At 45.8% G+C, this 20,988-nt stretch overlaps 1 protein-coding gene across 5 annotated transcripts in view; it reads right to left on the bottom strand.

Annotated features, from left to right (window-relative positions):
- Nucleotides 1–20,988, bottom strand: part of LOC117367981 (CDK5 regulatory subunit-associated protein 2-like) — a 372,935-nt gene that overhangs the window by 36,402 nt on the left and 315,545 nt on the right. For all 5 annotated transcript variants that reach the window (XM_033961149.1, XM_033961147.1, XM_033961146.1 and 2 more), the window contains one exon: nucleotides 8,492–8,538. In XM_033961149.1, the coding sequence (XP_033817040.1) occupies nucleotides 8,492–8,538 (47 nt within the window). The remainder of the gene's footprint in view (nucleotides 1–8,491; nucleotides 8,539–20,988) is intronic.

Raw genomic sequence — 20,988 nt, forward strand, 5'->3', positions numbered from 1 at the left:
GCCTTCCTCCTCGACTGGGAGGGAAGGTTCCTGTACGCGTTTCCACCGTTTCCTCTGATCCTGCGGATGCTTGTCCACCTGAAAACAGTACAAGCCACCCTGATCCTGATTGCTCCTCGCTGGCCACGCCAGCCTTGGTTTTCCTTCTACTTCAACTCAGTGTCAGAGATCCACTGCCTCTGCCTCGGTTTCCCTCTCTACTATCACAGGGTCAGGGTTCGCTGTTACATCCCAATCTTCAATCTCTTCATCTGAATGCTTGGTTTCTTTCCCCCTGACTTCTCTCCCCGTGTCTCAATCAGTCAAGGAGATATTGGAGGCATCTAGAAAGACCTCGACGAGAACCTGCTACTCCCCAAAGTGGACCAGATTCTCAACCTGGTGCTCCTCCCACAGCCAGGACCCGGTGTCGGTCTCCGTCCCTCTGGTCCTTGACTATTTACTTCAATTATCTCACTCCGGCCTAAAGACCAACTCCATTCGAGTACACCTCAGTGCGATTGCGGCCTTTCACCAGCCCCTGGAAGGGAAAGCCCTCTCGCTCCATCCCTTAGTCTCTCGCTTCATGAAGGGTCTCCTGAATGTCCACCCTCCTCTCAAACCCCCTCCGGAGGTTTGGGACCTCAACGTGGTTCTGGCTCAACTAATGAAACCTCCATTTGAGCCCCTAGACAAATGCCATCCAAAATTCCTCACTTGGAAGGTAACTTTCCTGCTTGCGCTCACTTCCGCTCGGCGGGTTAGTAAGTTACAGGCTCTGGTAGCGGACCCACCCTTCACGGTATTCCATCACGACAAGGTGGTACTCCGCACTCATCCAAAGTTCTTGCCTAAAGTAGTGTCTGATTTTCACCTCAATCAGTCCATTGTCTTGCCTGTGTTTTTTCCCAAGCCCCACTCTCATCCCGGAGAGGTGGCGCTCCACACTCTTGACTGTAAGAGAGCGTTGGCCTTCTACCTCCAACGCACTCAGCCACACCGGAAAGTCCCACAATTGTTTTTGTCCTTCGACCCAAACCGGTTAGGTCACCCAGTTTCCAAGCGCACCTTGTCCAACTGGTTGGCCGATTGCATCTCCTTCTGCTACGCTCAGGCTGGTCTCACGCTGCATAGTCGAGTAACGGGACACAAGATCCGAGCAATGGCAGCCTCCGTAGCGTTCCTCAGGTCCACACCTATCGAGGAAATCTGCAAGGCTGCCACGTGGTCTTCGGTTCATACTTTCACCTCCCACTACTGTCTGGACTCACTGTCCAGGAGCGATGGCCGATTCGGCCAATCGGTTCTGCGAAATCTATTTGCTTAAATTGCCAACTTCCCTCCATCCCTTTTCAGTTAGCTTGGAGGTCACCCACATGTGAGAATATCATGCCTGCTTGTCCTGGGGTAAAGCACAGTTACTTACCGTAACAGGTGTTATCCAGGGACAGCAGGCATATATTCTCACAACACGCCCACCTCCCCGAGGTTGGCTTCTTTGCTAGTTAAGTGAACTGGAGACCACGAGGGGATGCACCCCCTAGTGGAGCAGGAAGGCACGCATGCGTGGAGCAGCAGAGCAAACTTAAATCTTCAATCAAGTTTGCTTGAAAATGCTTCCTTATCGGGGCTCCGTAGATGACGTCAGCCACATGTGAGAATATATGCCTGCTGTCCCTGGATAACACCTGTTACGGTAAGTAACTGTGCTTTTTGTAAGTGAACATCGGGTTCTTTTTCCCTACATGCATGACCTTGCATTTCCCTATGTTGAAGCTCATTTGCCACTTTTTGGCCCACTCCTCCAGCGCTGTCAGATCTTTTTGGAGATTTTCGCAGTCCTCCTTGCTTTCAACCCTGCTGTATAATTTGGTGTCATCCGCAAATTTAATAACCTCACATTTTGTTCCTGCTTCCAGGTTGTTAATGTATATATTGAACAGGAGTGGTCCCAGCACAGACCCCTGCGGAACTCCGCTCGTGACCCATTGCCAGTCTGAGTAATGGCCCTTTATTCCAACCCTCTGTTTCCTGCCAGCCAGTTTTTGATCCATCGGTGGACCTACCCTTGCACCCCGTGGTTCCATAGCTTCCTTAGTAGTCTTTCAAGTGGTACCTTGTCGAACGCTTTTTGAAAGTCAAGGTAAATGATGTCTATAGATTCTCTTTTATCCACCTGGCTGTTTACCCCCTCAAAGAAGTATAATAAGTTAGTGAGGCATGACCTGCCCTTGCAGAAGCCATGCTGGCTCGGCTTTAGCTGCCCAGTGTTTTCGATGTGCTCCCAGATGCAGTCTTTAATCAGCACTTCCATCATCTTTCCCGGGACCGAGGTCAAACTCACCGGCCTGTAGTTTCCTGGGTCTCCCCTTGAGCCTTTCTTGAAGATGGGCGTGACATTTGCTATTTTCCAGTCTTCCAGAATCTCTCCAGTTTTTAAGGATAGGTTGCATATTTGTCTAAATGGCTCAACTATTTCATTCCTTAGTTCCTTGAGTATCCTTGGGTGAATGCCGTCTGGACCTGGCGATTTGTCGCTCTTTAGCCTGTCTATCTGCCTGAGGACATCCACTTTGCTTACCTCTAGTTGGACCAGATTTTCATCCTGATCTCCTTTTACGATCTCCTCGGGTTCCGGAATGTTGGTTGTGTCCTCCCTCGTGAAGACTGAAGTGAAGAACTCATTTAGCCTTTCAGCTATCTCCTTCTCCTCTTTTAACACTCCCTTTCTGTCTCCATCATCCAAGGGTCCCACTTCCTCCCTTGCTGGTTGCTTCCCCTTGACATACCTGAAGAATGATTTGAAGTTTGTTGTTTCCCCCGCCAGTCTCTCTTCATATTCTCTTTTTGCTTTCCTAACCACTCGGTGACACTCCTTTTGGTGCTTTTTGTGCTCCTTTTGGTTGTCCTCTGATTTGTCCTTTTTCCATTTTTTGAATGATGCCTTCTTGCCCCTTATCGCCCTTTTCACTGCATTTGTTATCCACACTGGGTTTTTTGTTCTATTTTTTTTGCACCCTTTCCTGAACTTGGGGACGCACAGGTTTTGTGCTTCGTGCACTGTGCCCTTGAGTAAGGTCCAGGCTTTTTCTACGGACTCCATCTTCCTTGCGGTGTCGTTGAGTTTCTTTCCTACCATTTTCCTCATGGCATCATAATTCCCTTTTTTGAAGTTCAGTGCTGTCGTTGTAGTTTTTTTCACCTTTGATGATCCAATTTCTAGCCTGTACTGGATCGTGTTGTGATCGCTGTTTCCTAGTGGGGCTAGTACCACCACCTCTTTAGCGGGTCCCCCATGTCCGGTGAAGATTAGGTCAAGAGTGGCATCTCCCCGCGTTGGAGGTGTACTCACAGTTCTGCAATGCCTTGCCTGTCAGCAATTTTAACAGCAGCTGAGTGGAGAGAAAGGACTTTCTGCCTCAGAAACTGCACCAAATGCTCAGAAATGAAGAAATGCCAGTCAGCCAGAAATGAAGAAATGCCAGTCAGCCAGACACCGACTATAACCTCCGCCTTCACGGATCCTCTGCCACGCGGTTGGGAGCGGGAAAGGAGGCCTGTGCCTTGAAACCTGGGTGGGTTTCACTCCAGACGCATACAGCCTGCACTTGAAACCTGTGACAAGGTCACCAACAAGCAGACTCCCAGTGGAAGGTACCCCGAGTATTCTAAGGGTGGCTCCACAGATCCACCAAAGCTTCTATGTGAAGCTGCAGTCTGGCACTGCAGGACTGTCATTTCCTCCGACAGGGGACCACCAGGAATAGGTCTCAAGGCACTGAAGCCACCAAGAAATGAACTTTACGTGAAAAAATAAGAAAAAGAAGCAGAGCAACTGCCAGAGACTTCTGCATGGACTGCTTGTAGAAATTGTAATTGGATATATTTACTAGCTCTCAGACTAAGGGAGTGGAGCATGTACTCAGAAAAGTTGGTTGATTTCTGCAATTCCCAGATTAAGGATTAGGATTGCACACCTAGAAGGGCATAATAAAAAAACCACGTCTAAGTCCCCTTTTGGCCTAAGGCCTTAAACGTTGAAAGAAGAAGCAGGGAAAATGTCCATAATCAAAAAAAAACGTCCAAAAGGATGGTTTTTTTTTTGATAATGGCCTGCTTCTATGTTCAGCTGTTTAAACGCCCAGACCACCACTATGTCTAAACTTATACCCTATAATCAACCAAAAAAAAGCCTAAGACCCAAACGTCCAAAACAAGAGCTTTTAGGCGAAGGAGGAGCCAGTCCTTCGCCTAAAAGCTGGATTCTATAACCGGTGTCTGTCAAAAACAACACCGGTTACAGGATCCACCCCCCCCCCCCACGACATCGGGGCAAGAGGGAGTCCAAGCCCTCTTGCCCCATGGCACCCCCGACCTCCCTGACGACATCGGGGCAAGAGGGAGTCCAAGCCCTCTTGCCCTGCGGCACCCGTGAACCCCGGGCCTATTCTGGTTGGCCTAGGCACCTCAGGCCCCACCTGTGGGCGGGGTTTAAGCTGCCTGGGCCAATCCGGCCCCATTCCGGAGCCGGCTGGCCTGCCGGATGGGCAGGCTTAGCACCCATCCATCCGGCCAAAGTTGACAAGGTAAGGAGGGTGGGATTGGGGGTAGGGAGAGTCATGGGGTCGGGCGGGGAATCGCGGGTCGGGCAATCGGGGGTTCTGCGGTCATGGGGCGATTCGAAGGTAGGAGGGCCTGGGATCCCTCCTGCCCGTATTTTAGTGGGGGTGGGGGATCCACCTGGGCAGGAGGGGTTGGGCTCCCTCCTGCCCAATCTTGTAGGGGGTGGGGGTCGCATGGCCAGGAGGGCTTGGGCTCCCTCCTGGCCCCATCAGACTCAGGGGGGGATTAGAGATTGCGGGACAGGAGGGCTTGGGCTCCCTCCTGCCCCGATAGTGTGTGTGTGTATGGGGGGGGTGATGTATCGCGGCAGGAGAGATTGGCCATCTCCCCTGCCACAATGCGATCACTCCTCTACCCGAACTGCCACAACCCGCGGCAGGAGAGATTGGGCATCTCTCCTGCCACGGGTCACGGCAGTTCGGGTAGAGGGGTGATCGCATCACGGTATGGGAGATGAGGCATCTCTCCTGCCGCGATGGTTGCAGTGGGGGGGGGGGGTAGGTTGCCGGGCCGCTGAACTGATCGCGCCAGCCACAATCAGCTCAGTGGCCCTTTTTTGGCACTTATACCTGTTTTGACTTGGTCTAAGTCAAAATGTATAAGTGCCGACTAGGCAACCTGCCTAAAAAAAAAAAAATCTTTATTCATTTTCAAAAATTACAAGTGTACAACATTCATTCAGAAATACCTTAATTCAGCACTTGACATTCTTATTTGTATTATTCCAAATAAATAATTATATAAGAAACCCACCCCTCCCACCCATATACCAATAAATAACAGCTATCAATATATTATCCGTCATAATCCCACCCCCCTTATCTTATCCAATATTCTGGTGTTTAAGATGTCTGATCACTAGAATAAATCGTCAATAGCCCCCAAATCTTTTTAAACTTATTATAATTACCTTGTTGCAAAGCAAATACCCTTTCCATTTTATAAATATGGCACACTGAATTCCACCAAAAAGTATAATTTAGTTTAGTATAATCTTTCCAATTCCCTGTAATCTGCTGAATGGCAACCCCTGTTAATATTAATAAAAGTTTATTATTATTAGCTGAAATTGGGCTTTTAAATCTCATTGAAGTACCAAATAATATAGTATCATATGAAAGGGCAACATGATTTTCTAACAATAAATTAATTTGGGGCCAAATTAACTTCCAAAAGGCATTTATATAGGGACAGAAAAATATCAAATGGTCCAATGTCCCAACTTCTAAACGAACTGGGGTCCATAAAGCTCTATGCAACAAAAATAAACAAGTCTGTCTCATAGATGCTGCCCTTGTAGTTTTTATTCTCCAAGACCAAAAACGTGGCCATTGAAAGGCAGAAATTTGATGCCCAAGCTCAATGCTCCAAATGTCCCTAAGACCAGTTCTTTGTTTTTTATTCAAATATCCATATAACAATTTATACCACTGTGCAGCTTGGTGACCTAAGAAATCCGCCTGAAAGCACAGAAATTCTAAACTATACTCAGATTTAAGAACATATAGAATGGAAAGATCAATAGCGTTACAGAATGGAAATTATAAAAATTTTATTAAAATTTGGGAGCCATTAACATCCTTTTGTCATGATTGATGCCATTTTTCTAATAATTTTCTATTAATTATGTAAGATTTAGGGTTGGGTGGGGGGTGGGTTTCCATTATATGAAAATATAATAATTAGAGGGATTCGAGGGTGGGAGGGTTATATTTTTAATTATAAGATATAAAGATAAGATGCACAAGTGCTTAGATTTATTTTATTTATTATAAATTTTTGTACACTTGATGAAAGTTTTAAAATGAATAAAGAATTAAAAAAAAAAAAAAAGAACTTTCCATTCAGGGAACCCTTCCTGGATGGCCTGCTACAACTGCAACCATTTAAAACTTTGTGAATTAGTTAAACCAAATTTATGTTGCAATTGTGAAAAACTAAGCAATGATCCATTTATAATCACATCATTTAAAGTCCGTATACCTGCAATAATCCAATGCTTCCAGACGATTTTAAACCCGCCAATTTTGATCTTTTGGTTATACCTGCTGCACGCCTAGGTCTAGGTCGGCCCACCTCCCGCCCGCCCTTTCCCCTCCTCTAAAAATGCCTCTTTTCTCTCTGTGCGTTTAGAGGCAGGCCGCTGAGCTGATCACGGCAGCTTCCATCAGCTCAATGGCCCCTTTTCGGCCTGCTAGGTCGGCCTACCTCTCGCCCTTTCCCCTCCTCTAAAAATGCCTCTATTTGCTCTATGCGTTTAGAGGCAAGGGAAAGGCCTAAGCTGGTTTTAGATATGTCTAAAACCAGCTTTGATTATGGGTACTTGGACGATCAGGCTTTTTGATCGTCCAAGTAGCCATTTAGGCCACTTTTTAGACATTTTTTTCTTTTGATTATGAGCCCCCTAGTGTATGGAATCTGGAAGGAACTTAACAGAAGGGCTGTTTGCAATGAAATGTCATTTTTAAACATTGTGCACTATGTGCAAAGAGGGTGCACTTTTCCAACAGTGCATGCATGCATGCATGATTTGTGCATACGTACACTCTTGCAAAAGAATATGCCCTCTTTGCACCCTTTAATAAGAACAGTATGCACTCATAACACAGAAAAGCCAAAAGTTTTCTTAGCAAGCCCAAAGGATAAAATTACTAGAACATCACTACATCTAAAAGATCATGACTACCTGATTTCAAAAACCATAAAAATATTAGGAGTCACACTAGACATTCACCTGACCATGGTCGAACACATGAATATAGTGGTGAAGAAGTGCTTTTTTGCACTGTGGTAATTAAGGACCATTAAAAATTACATTGACCCATTATCATTTAGACTATTGGTGCAGTCTTTGGTATTATCAACCTTGGACTATTGCAATATCGTTTATCTGGACATACCTAAAAAAATAGTGAAAAAATTAAAAATAGGTCAGAACACGGCTGTCCTCTTGATATTTGGATTGAAGAAAAGCGACCATGTTAATCCCTACTTCAAGCTGCTACACTGATTGACTATAGAGGCACGAATAATGTTCAAGTTTTCTTGTGTCTGTTTCAAACTGGTATGGGGACTAGCTCCCACTTATCTTCTATCTCATTTCGCGCTATATAGTCCAACAAGAATAACCAGAAATTGTAATTTTTTTGCATACCCAAGCATCACTGGCTGTAAATACAAATCCTTCTTAGACATAACTCTCATATATCAAGCAAGTAAACAGCAGTCTTGGTTAGGCAACTACATTAATGGAGCTAGGTTGACTTATGGCGCCTTCAGGAAAGAAATTAAAACTGTATTGTTCGATAGATTTATCTCCTAAACAGAAGCTAAAAATTCCAACAATTGTACTATATCTATTCCTGTATAACATGTATTATATCTACTCTTGTATAACATGTCGTACTCTTATAAGCTTATAATCTTATAATGTGTTCATTATAATTCGCTGATTGTCCACCTCTCTTTGGTGTGAACTGCCTAGAAGTCGTCTGACTATGGCGGTATAGAAGAATAAAGTTATTATTATTATTATAATGGCATTCATTCCAGAACCCCCCATCATTCCGGAAACCCTCACCCCCACCCAGACGATAACAATAATGACATTTTTCCGTCTATCCCAACTCTTATCTCCTGGGGCAACATTCATTTACAAACTGCTTTTCCAGGCTTTTTCAAAAATGGTACACAACAGACATATGGCTATTGTAGAATAAAAACTGTTCTTTGCTTAAAATGAATCGAATTAAAGATTTAAAAATGTAGTTTTAAAAGTATATGTATTACAGGTATGGCACACACTGCCCGTTTTAACATTTGTGATAAATATGTTAGTATAAATCATGCAGAATGTAAATTAAAATGTAAAAATGTGAATTTATCTTACCTCAAGATTTCCTCGAGCCTTCTTTAAAACATTATGGGTTAAGGCCACTATGGAAAAAAAAGAATAGCTTAATGTAAGAAACATTCCTAAGTCAACCAACAGAAAAGAGCCCAATATTTCCACAGTGAGACAACGAACCAAAGTAAAAGAAACTGTGGAGACAGATGTTCCTGGTGCAGGCTTTATTCAGTCTATAAAAAATAGGACAATCCACATGTGTATAAGATGAAGGGGATCCAAAACGGTCCAAGTTTTGACTAACACATCTTCCTCAGGTATCCTATGGATATGAATGTAAGTATAAACAAAATTCTATGTAATCTAATAAAATGTGAAGAATAAAAGTGTAAAACTTTTTTGTAAAAAAAAATTTTTGTGACTTGATTAAGTAGTGGATAAATGGTGTCATGTGAATATGCAACAAATGGTGCTTAGTGTGATGTGTATGACTACCAAACCAGAGTGAGAGGACATTGGACCAGAAGAAGGAGATTCAGGCCGACTTTAATGAGAACGGAGCAGTGGTGCAAAACTGATTAGATGTCTCTTATAGTTGGAAAAAGAAGAAATCGTGCACACCCAATATTAGCAATTATATCAAAAGAACATACATGGATGTTGTAACATAAGCCCTTAGGAAAATAAAAGAAAGGAAAATGAAACCAATATGAATGGTTTTATTAAAAGTAAAGGTAAAAAAATTAAAATGATAAATGGTAAATAAAAAAATAAATAAAAATAATGAATAAAAATGCACCTGTGATGGAGAATGGCAAGAGATATTCTAGGAGCCACATAAAAGCATGTGGCAGTACAAGTCTAATAAAAATCTAAAACCAACCCTAGTGAGGGAACCACCACAAAAAAAATCTGACCAGTCCAAAACATATTAAGACGAGTGGAATTTTAAAAGTAAAATCCAAAAGTACGAATTAAAATATATAAAAATAAAATGTGTGGGTGGAGAATGCATTACAATGCATGAGCTAAGTATGAACTCAATATGAACAATATGAACAATAAGCTAAGTATGAACTCAAACTATAAACTCAAAAAATGTAGAGAGATATATCATGTGAAAGTATCAGAAGCTACAGGGAAGAAACCGCTTGAGACCGGAGCAAATGCTATGGGAGAGCACAATGGACAAAAGCTTGTGCAATAGAAAACCGCAATGATGGACAAAAGCTAAGAAAAAGAGGTCCACGTATATATATGGCAAATAAATATACTAAATATAAAGATAGTATATGTAGACATATAAACTAAACACCGGATGCCAACAGTAGACTAGCTTCCAAACCTTGTGCAATAGAAAACCGCCACCGCCACAGGGGAACAGTACAAACTGTAAATAGTGATTAGTCAATGTTCTAGGAAAGCAACCAATGGCGTAGCAAAGCAAAGTAAACCAGCAGCTTGAGAAATATGTGAATAAACCTTCGGACTTACCAGGTACATGGAAAGTGATCAAAAAAGTTTGCTCCGGTAAAACGGTGGTGTCGCGAAACCAGGTAACTGACTTTATATGTGCAACAAAATTGACATCATAAGATGACAGGCCCGTAAATTACGTGTTGTAAAGAGAGGTGATAAATCACGCTGTAAAATTTACATAGCAATACGGAAGGTAAATCTTTGGTTTAAGCAAAAATTCTCTAAAATAATGAACGGATATTAATGATGAAGCGTATGAATGGGACACTTTATATTAGTGTTGGTAATAGATTAAACTATGGTGAGAGCAAAGAATGTGAGAACATTTGAGGTACTGATTAAAATAACGATGGAAAAAATAAAAACTATCAATAAAATGTGGAAGGTAAAAAAAAAAGTCTGTGGTAAAAGACCAAACACGTATCATTGAAATGGAACAAGAGAATGTAAAAAGAATGCGACATTTAGGGATGCAAGGGGTGCCATAGTTGTGAATAGTGTAGAAAGGAGAGTGTTATGGGAGTGAAATGAAAAGTTATGTCGCCATGAATGATATGCAAAAATAAATATTTTTACAAATAAATGAAAAGCAATAATAGCATAAACCCAAATCTATGTTATGAAACAGTGTACATCTTAACCTCTCTTATATCTTTGGAAAAAACATTAGTTTTAAAACTTTCCTATCATGGATACAGACAAATTAAGCCAAAATATACATATGTATAATAATTTATAACAGATCTCATTAAGCTAATCCAAACACACAGAAAATTTGTTGGTGTCTTTTAGTAAGTTAATCTGTCTAGAAACACATGAACATTTGTATTATAATAGTACACCATCATGTATTCAAGCTAAATGTATTCAAATGATATGTATAGAAAACTTGTGGCAAAATGAGGGGAGCATGCCTGCACATCTATCGTGCCTGTTCTTTTATACTTATACTGGTTTTTTAGCCCGTTACATTAATGGGTGCTAGAAGAATAGATGTGTAGACTTAGGCATTTCTTTCTTTCTCTTTTTCTGTCTCTCCCCCCTGTCCAGCAGCACCCCTTTCCCTGCTCCCCCGTCCAGTAGCCCTTCTCCCTTCCTTTTATCTACCCATATTCAGGTTCCCATTTCCCTTTTACCTTCTCTATTTCCACCTTTTTCTCCCCATCCAGCATGCTGCTGTCTCTGAGGGGGGGGGGGGGAAGCAGTAGGAAAGGAGAACTGGGCTTCCTGTCGGGAGATGGGAAGTATATGCATAGGGCTAAGTGGAGCCTGCTAGGGTATGTATAGAACATGTGCCTCCAAGGCGCAGGGTTCTTCCCTGTTCCTCAGAGGTCACTTTGGTAGGTAGTGTAGTACCTGTTGCATTCTTGGCATTCCGGTGTTTCCTCTGCCTTGGGTCTGGGCCGGCTATTGTGGGCCAGGATTGCCGGGGGCGCCCTGTGGGACAGGCCAGGGAGCAAGTCAGCAGAGGTGGGGGAGTTTTGGTGGCAGCGCTAGTTTGGGTACGTCTGGCGCTGGTGGGATTTGGGCTCCGGGGGAGATGACTTGTGCATTGGGTGCTGATGCACTCTGGTGCGGGGTCTCTGCCGGGCCATAGGGAGCTGGTTTGCCCACACTACGTGTCTGTGAAGCTTGGTGTCCGAGGTTGTGGGGTAGGTGTTCCGGGCTGCGGGAGGAGTGGGTTGTGTCTGGGAGCTGACAGGATAGCACCATGGCCTTTCATCGCTTCCGGCTACTCTCCCGCATGCACAGGTGCTTCGGCGGGCCATCCGGGGGTGGGGCAGGGACCCATGCAGTCGGCAGCGTGACGCTTGCAGCGTCACCAAGGGAAGGCGATGGGGAAACCGTCGCAGACAGAGTTCTATTCTACTGCGCATTCGGCAAAACAGAGACACGGATCATGAAGCATGGCCGCACAGAGTTTCAACTGCGCATGTGCGCTAAGGGTTTTATTATAGCAGATATGAATTTCGCTAAAACATTTTACATAAAAAATTTTTCATGGAGGCTCGTATTTAGGTGCAGTAGAACAGCATTTTCATTAACTTAATCTGTCACTCCTTCACTCAACATTTCACCACCACTGACATTTCAACATATATTCAGGCTAAATCCATTTTAAATATATGCATGAAAAACTTGCAGCAAATGTGGGGGAATATGCCGGTAATCGTAGCTTCTATGTGCACATGTCTAAAGGAAACTGAAAGTGCCAGCACACATTGGCACCTGTTTCTTGGGGCCTAAATATGAGCCTTGCTAAACACATACTGAAGTCAAGCACACCAATTCTTTTTCCTATTTTATCCACACAGGATTCCAAGATGCTACCTCATCCCATTCCTATCCTATGTAATTGCTTGCCATGATAAACTACTACTACTACTAATCATTTCTATAGTACTACTAGACATACGCAGCACTGTATATCAAAATACAGAAGAGACAGTCCCTGCTCAAAAGAGCTTACAATCTAGTTTAGATAGACAAACTGGATAAGAAGGTGCATCAATACACTGTGCTCAGGTGGGGGAATTACAGAGAGAATGATAAAACAGACATTGGTGCTTAGAAGGCAGGATGAAGTTTGGAACTGAAATCTTCTTCAAAGAAATGGGCTTTGAGTCTGGATTTGAATACTGCCAAGAGATGGAGCCTGATGTATTGAGTCAGGCAGTTTGTTCCAGGCTACGGTGCAGCAAGGTAGAATGGCCAGAGTCTAGAGTTGGTTGTAGAGGAGATGGGCAGAGAGATTTATTTGATGAAAGGAGTGCCAGGTGTGGAGGAAGATGAGAGATACTGAGGAGCTGCGGAGCGAATACACTTGTAGGTCAATAAGAGGAGTTTGAACTCTATGTGGAAATGGATAAGGAGACAATGAAGTGACTTGAGGATAGGGGTAATAGTGACATCAACGGAATATGAAGCATGCAGCAGAGTTCTGAGCAGATCGAAGGGGAGAAAGGTAGTTTAGCGGAAGGCTGTTGTGGTTTTGACTTTTCATCATCTTTGGGTTAAATTTTAGGTATATTAGAAGCAGAAAGCCTGTGAGGGAATCCTTGGGACTGTTAGGTCATCAAGGAGCAAAACGGGCATTGAGGGAGGACAAGGCCATAGTGGAGAAACTGAATGAATTCTTTGCTTCAGTATTTATGGAAGAAGAATCAGATTTGCTCTCTTGATTTCCAGGATAAACCCTTAGCATAGACGATTGATTTGTGACAAGCAAACATTGATGTTATAAGACTGCCATCTACAGGATGCTTTTACACCCCTGAGGCAGGCACTAAAGCCGAAACCAGGACTGTGTCAGGTCTACAACACTTTTCAATCCAATTTGTGACAAGAGACTATATATATATGACTAAGACTATTTTATTGGTTCTTCATAAATATTTATTCACCAAGACCCCAAACCACCTTGACAAAATCTCTCTACCACCCACAGAAAGATTCCTGCGCAGCAGACCGAAACTAGACAGACTTCCCAAACAATGGCTCAACCTAGACAGACTATAATAAATACAATCATGCGGCCTGCAACCTCAATCACTGTCTCCCATACCTGTTAAAAACTGCCAGCAGTAAATTTCGCACCCACCTCATGCAGTGGATAAATTACATGCTCAGACGGCCAATGTCGACAAGATCATCATAACCCCTATCCTGAAAGACCCTAAGGGAGCTACAGGATAGCCTCAATACCACTATACGCCAAAGGCATCTTAGCAAAACTTCTCACCGAATATTTAGAAAACCACAACATACTCCACCCCTCACAATCAGGCTTCAGAAGCCAATACAGTACAGAAACACTCCTAGTCTCTCTCCTAGACACAGCCAAACACCACCTATCCTATCCAGGCTAAAGACCATCGGAATCTGTGACAATGCACTTCGATGGTTCTCTTCATTCCTGAACGACAGATCATAGAGAGTTCTACTAGGAAAATCCTTAGCTAAACCCAAACCACTCCACTATGAAGTGCCTCAGGGAGCCTTCCTATCGCCTCTCCTCTTCAACCTCTATGTCAAACCAGTACTGGACAAAGTGGAAAAACACCGAATCAAAATCCACTTTCGCAGATGACTTACAACTCTACCTCCCCCTAGGCTGACACCAAGACACACAAATCAATAATCTCCAGTCTTGCTCGATGGACCCTTGGTCTGACCCAGTGGAGGCAAATTCTTATGTTCTTATTATGCGTCTTCTAGAAGTTGTACAAAATGCAGCAGCAAGATTAATCATGGAATTATCGAAATATGATCAAATTTCACCTTACCTCCTAAAATTGCACTGGTTACCAATTGTTTTCAGAATATAATATAAAGCAGTAATGATCTGCCATCAATTCTTGTATGGAATCATACCAGAGTTGTTAAAAAATATACGGTACAGTATTTACTATTCCCTCTTTCCAAACTGATCCACAGTGCCTCTTCCTTGCTCTGCAGATCCCAGCCTCCGGCACAGCATCCGTGCCTTCCAACTCAAGGGAACACTTCTGGCCCCCTGTCGATTCATGTACACCACTGCTGTGGTATTGTAAAAAAAAAATACTTACCTCTTTTCCTTCCAGGGTGTTTTGGAGAGCCCGCAATACTAGCCATATGGCTTGAGGCTCTAGATCAGTGGTTCCCAAACCTGTCCTGGAGGACCCCCAGGCAGTCAGGTTTTCAAGATATTCCTAATGAATATGCATGAGAGAGATTTGCATACCTGTCACTTCCATTATATGCAAATCTCTCTCATGCATATTCATTAGGGATATCTTGAAAACCTGACTGGCTGGGGGTCCCCCAGGACAGGTTTGGGAACCACTGCTCTAGATAGTTGATCGACCAGTCCTGGATGGAGCGGTTTCCACAATGAGCTCCCCAGCCAGACAGACTGGCATCAGTCATGAGAATAATCCAGTCCATGATTTGAAGGGACATGCCCTTCCCTAGGGTTTCTCCCGGAATCCACCAGCATAGGTGTTCCTTGCTGGCTCCATCCAGGGCAGGGGCATCTGAAGGGGATGACGCTGAGGGGACCACCAAGACAGGAGGGGTTCTTGTAGAAACTGCATGTACGCCCTGACCCAGGGTACAACCTCCAGGGAGGCAGCCATGGATCCCAACACCTGAAGGTAATGCCAAGCAGTGGGGTTTGGAAGCACTAAGAGATCCATGATCTGTTTCTGGAGCTTCTGTTTACGCGGCTTGGGAAGAAAAACATGACCTTGTGCCTTATCGAATAGAACTCTGAGATACTCCATTGCTTGAGATGGCAGAAGCTGGTTTTTCCTGAAATTGATAATCCAGCCAAGGCACTGCAGAAGAGTCACACAGTGTCCACTGCCTGCTCGCACTCCAGCTGGGACGGAGCCCTGATCAGTCATCCAGACAGGGATGAGCATGGATCCCCATTCTGTGGAGGTGTGCTGCCACTACAACCATCACTTTGGTGAAGGTGCGGGGGGGGGGGGTCATCACTAGTTCAAAGGGGAGTGCTGCAAACTGGAAATGCTACTGGATTACATGAAATCTCAGATACTTCCGGTGCCCCGGGAAAGACGGTCATTGCCTTTCTGAAGATTCCATGCTTTTGAATGGAAACAGTGCAATTGGTCATCACAGCAGTGGCTCCGGGGCAATTTCTTTCATCTCTGGATCTGACAGAAGCTTATCTTCATATTCCTATATTATAGTAACATGGTAGATGACGGCAGATAAAGACCCGAATGGTCCATCCAGTCTGCCCAACCCGATTCAATTTAAATTTTTTCTTCTTAGCTATTCTGGGCAAGAATCCAAAACTCTACCCAGTACTGTGCTTGGGTTCCTACTGCCGAAATCTCCGTTAAAACCTACTCCAGCCCATCTACACCCTCCCGGCCATTGAAGCCCATCCTCCACCAAATGACCATATATACACACAGGCCAAATGGCCACCCCAGCCCATCCTCCACCAGCCCATCCTCCACCAAATAGAAACATAGAAAGATGACGGCAGGACTTCCGGTGACGTCATCACCCTGAATGGCGGGTTAGAGCCGGAGCTCTGATCCTCGAGCTAACGTTCCCCCGATCAGGAGCAGGCACGCCGCGGTAGCGAGCTGGGCACCCGGTGAGCAGAGCGAGTGCAGCTGAGCGGATTCGTAATATGCCGTCTAAAAAGAAACCCGACGAAGGGAGACCGCACGAGAAGGCGCCAGAAAAGAGCGGCCTGCGCCAGTCGCGCGGAGCCTCGTGCGCGTCCCAGCGTGAGTCCGGGGAGAGCGGGTCCAATGAAGAGTAGGAGAGGGGGGCTTCTCCGAGACTGCGGAGAATGGATTCCTCTTCCGCAGCTGTGACTAAAGCAGACCTCCAGCAATGGGTCTGTGACATTAAGCAGGAGGTTGCTGGTGTCAAAGGGAAAATCCGGGACGCAGTGAAGGAAATCAAGAGGGAAATAGCCGACCTCATGGGGAGAGTGGAGGAGACTGAAAGGAGAATGGGGGAGCAGGAGGAGGTGGTACAAAATCTGAGTGGGGCATTTGAGGCAGCCCAAAAGGACTGGCAGGACTGTTACCACCGGGTGGAGGATTTGGAAAACCGATCCCGCCGGAATAATGTCCGCATCCGCGGTGTACCTGAATCGGCGAATTACGCAGATGCGGTGAAGGTGGTGCAGGAGATATATCAATCTCTCTTCTCCTTGGCTGACGACGGCGGAGAACCCAGTGGGGTCTTGAAAGTGGACTGGGCTCATCGCACACTGGGACCCAAGCGAGATGACTATCCAAGGGACATTATTGCATGTCTCCACAATTTTGCCGACAAGGAGCGGATGGTGCGCAAGGCCCATGATCTGGGGTCGTTTGAGTGGAAGACCCATAAAGTGGAGGTGTTTCAGGACCTTTCTGCTATTACTTTGCAACGCAGGAGAGAGTTTCGCCCGATCGTGATGATCCTGAAGCAGAACAACCTCAGATATAGATGGCTGTTCCCCTTTGGGCTCCTTCTCACTATTAACGGTGCCCATAAGAAAGTGACCACTGTAGCGGAGGCTGGCAAACTGTTGCGGAAGGAGGGGATCCTTACTGGAGAGGTTCTGATGTCGGACCGGCAAGGGACCCAGCAGTCAGAGAAATTTCGCTGGAGAGAGCGTGTGACCAGGTCACGAAAGCCAGGTGCTGGTGGTCGAGAGGTGGAGGAACCATATGGAAGAAGCAGAGCTGGACCTTCCAATGGCACTGGCGAGTGAGCAATGACGAGTGAGCAATGGCGGATCCTGCTTGGCTGCACTTGGACAATTGGGACTTTCAATGCTTTGACTGGGCAGATGTGTGGCTGGGACTGTGTGGGGGGTTGGATGTGAGGGGTTTTCTTCATGGGGGTGAGTGTGAGAGGGTGCCTATGGGAGTGTGACTGAGGATGATTGCTTGTTGGGGGGCTGGGGTGGGGGAATGGATGAGGGGTTCATGAGCTGGGATGGGGTCACCCGGAGTCATGGGAGGGCTGAGGAGCAGGTGGATATGGGTAGGGTTGGGAGGGGGGTGGGGTTGGTGGAGGGTGGGGATAGGGGGAAGGGTAGGTGACAGCATGGGCTTTTGGATCTGGAGTGGGGGGAAGGGGAAGAGGGGTGCAGGGTGTGGGGTAGGATTCTTGGGTTATGGGACCTGATTCTTTGAGATTGGGCAGCTTTAACGTTAAGGGCCTCAATATGCCACGTAAACGCCAGCTCTTGTTGAAGGAGTTGAAAAGGCTGCGTATTGATATCAGCTTCATTCAGGAAACTCATTTTGTGCGCCCTGGGGAGAAGCTGGTACAATATAGAGAATATCCGGGAAGGGTCTGGGCCTCCAATAGGAAAGAAAGGAAAAAGGCAGGGGTGGGCATTTTGTTTGCTAAACGTCTTAAGATCGTGCCTGAACGGGAATGGAGGGATGAGAGGGGGCGATGGGTGATTTGGGTGGGGCAGATAAATGGGGAGGTAGTCACCCTGGTGAATTTATATGCCCCGAATTCTAAACAGGGTTCTTTCTTCGATGAGGTATTGGCCAAGGTACTGCAGGTTAAGAAGGGGTCGGTGATTGTGGGAGGGGATTTTAATTTAGTTATGGATCCCAGGTGGGACTCTACGGGGGTTGGAGGGGACCGGCTTAAGTCCGATAGGAAACGCCCTAAACACTTGGTTGACGTACTCAATATTGTAGATGGGTGGAGATCTCAGCATTGCATGGATAAAGATTATACGTACTACTCCCCTGTTCATGGGGTCTATACTAGAATTGACATGCTGTATCTGGATAAGGGATGGGGGGGTAGACTAATGGGGTCCTCCATTGGGGACATTGGCTGGTCAGATCATGCTCCCATTTGGATGGATGTGCGATGGGGTGCTTCGAGAGTAGGGGATCACTACTGGAGATTGAATGATAGTTTATTGAAAGATCCGCAGCTGGTCCGCAAGGTGGAGCAGGTTATTGAGGACTTTTTGGAGCATAATAATGTTGATTCCTACTCTCCGGTAACAATATGGGAAAGTTTGAAGGCCGTACTGCGGGGGGAGCTTATTTTAATGGCCGCTCATAAAAAGAGGCTTCAATTGCAGAAGGAACGGAGTCTGAGAGAGACTTTACGTCAACTGGTAGATCAACATAAGAGGGGCCAGGGAGGAGCTCCCCTTGGGCTTCGGATAAGGGAAGTTCGGGCGGAATTGGGGAAGATGGAGGATGAGGAGATTCAATTCAATCTTGAACGTCTTCGTTTAAGGTTCTTTGAATCTGGTAATAGAGCGGGGAAATTGCTGGCTCATCGTATGCGCCTGCAGCAGACGCAGTCTAATATTATGGCTATTAAGGATGGCTCAGGACAAACATTGACAGCTGAGGGGGCTATTCATGCACGATTTCGTGAATTCTATCAGCAGCTTTATACGCCAGAGAGTCAGGGGTCGGGGGAAGAAATTGGGAAGTATCTTCAGGATTTGGGCTTGGCATCCCTTACGGCCTGTGAAGCGCAGGGGCTGGATGAGGACATTACGTTGGAGGAGGTACATAATGTGATTAGACAATTGAGACCGGGGAAATCACCGGGCTTAGATGGGTTCACGGGGTTGTTTTATAAGAAGATGTCTACATTGTTGGCTCCATTGTTGGTGCGTTTATATAATAATCTGAGAGAGGGAGCCCAATTGCCCTTTTATATGCGGCTGGCTGGGATCACGATTTTACCAAAGCCTGGGAAGGATGCCATTCAGTGTGGGAGCTACAGGCCTATCTCACTGTTGGGTATTGATACCAAAATTTTGGCTCGAGTGCTGGCTGATCGTTTATCCCCTCACATGCCGACACTTATTCATCCAGATCAGGTGGGATTCATAGGGGGAAGGCAGGCGGCAGATGGAATCCGCAAAGTCTTGAACTTGATTTGGCAGGCCCGACGTAGTGGAGGTCCTTGGGTAGCAGTGGCGGTGGATGCCGAGAAGGCCTTTGACCGCGTGGATTGGCGTTTTATGGAGGCAGTTCTTCGCCATGTAGGTCTGGGGGCCAGATATGTGTCTTGGATTCTGTCTTTGTATAACGGACCTCTGGCGTGTGTGAAAATTAATGGGGTATACTCTGCTCCTTTTGAGCTCAGGCGGGGAACGAGACAGGGTTGTCCGCTCTCACCTTTGCTTTTTGCTTTGGTGATTGAGCCTCTTGCGCAAAAGATCCGACTAGCCACTGGGGTGAAGGGCGTACGGGTTCAAGGGGGTGAGCAGAAATTGTCCTTATTTGCTGACGATATTTTAGCAATTGTGGAGGGCTCGGCGGAGTCCCTTAGATCCCTTCAGGATCTTATGACAGACTATGGGGCTTTATCAGGCTTTAAAGCCAATATGACAAAAACGGAGATACTTAATATATCGGTCCCGGTAGTGGATATTCCGTGTATTCAGAGGGTGGTCCCCTTTCGGTGGGTTAAGGGCCCTATACGATATCTGGGTATTCAGTTGGGGGTGGATTGGACATCCCTATTTCAGCTTAACTATATTCCTTTGGTAGCATCCCTAGCTAGGGATATGGATCAGTGGGCCTCATTATATGTGTCTTGGATGGGGCGCATGGAGGTTATTAGGATGTTGGTACTGCCGAAGTTCTTATATTTTTTTCAGGTTTTGCCTATTGAGGTCCCTAGACAGTATCTTCTCCGATGGCAGCGGAACCTTTTACGATTCGTGTGGGGAGGTAGACGACCCAGGGTGGCTCAATGGGCCATGTTCAAGTTTAAAGCAGAAGGGGGTCTGGGACTCCCCCATTTGGAGCATTACTACCGCGCAGCTCAACTCCGAGCGGGAGTGGAGTGGCATGCGCCACCTTTGAAGTTGTGGGTGCAGGTAGAGCAGGGAGTTTTGAGTGGCTCGGGGGGGGGGGGGGGCTCGTACCCTAGGGTCGCTTATGTGGGGGGACTTGGGGGCACAGGAGTTGGGAAGCATTTCTAACCCGTTTACTAATTGGACAATGAGGGTGTGGAAGGGAGAGGCTGGCAAACTCTTGGGTCGTAGTAAGGGGTTGCATCATTTGCCATTGTGCACTGCCTCTGATTTCGTACCGGGCAGAGATGGGGGGATATTTGTACGGTGGGCAAGGAAAGGGTTGCAGTACTTTGGCCAATTTATAGAGGGAGAGTCCATTTGTGCTTTTTCAGAGATCCAAAAGCTTTACCAGCTTGATTCTAAGGACCTCTTCCCGTATCTACAAGTGAAAAGTTATTTGCAGAAGGCTAAAAGGGCAGATGTTGCAGCTTATAGCTGTTCCGACTTTGAGCAGCTTTTGGGGTCCCCAGTGCGTAAAGGTTGCATTTCGCTGCTGTATAAATGGGTGCATCAGGATAAGGACCGGAAGCCTCCGTATTTACTGGCTTGGGAAGGGGACTTGGGGCAGGTGTTTGAGGCATCTCTGTGGGAAACTATTTCGTCTAGGATACACCATTTAGCTGTGGCCCCTATGTTGGTGGAGAATGCGCTTAAAATGCTGGTGCGCTGGTATCTCACCCCAGTGACTCTGAGCAAGATGTCCGCTACGGGCACAGACTTCTGTTGGAGG

The sequence above is a fragment of the Geotrypetes seraphini genome, chromosome 10 (assembly GCF_902459505.1).
Source record: "Geotrypetes seraphini chromosome 10, aGeoSer1.1, whole genome shotgun sequence".
In the NCBI taxonomy this organism is placed as follows: domain Eukaryota; kingdom Metazoa; phylum Chordata; class Amphibia; order Gymnophiona; family Dermophiidae; genus Geotrypetes; species Geotrypetes seraphini.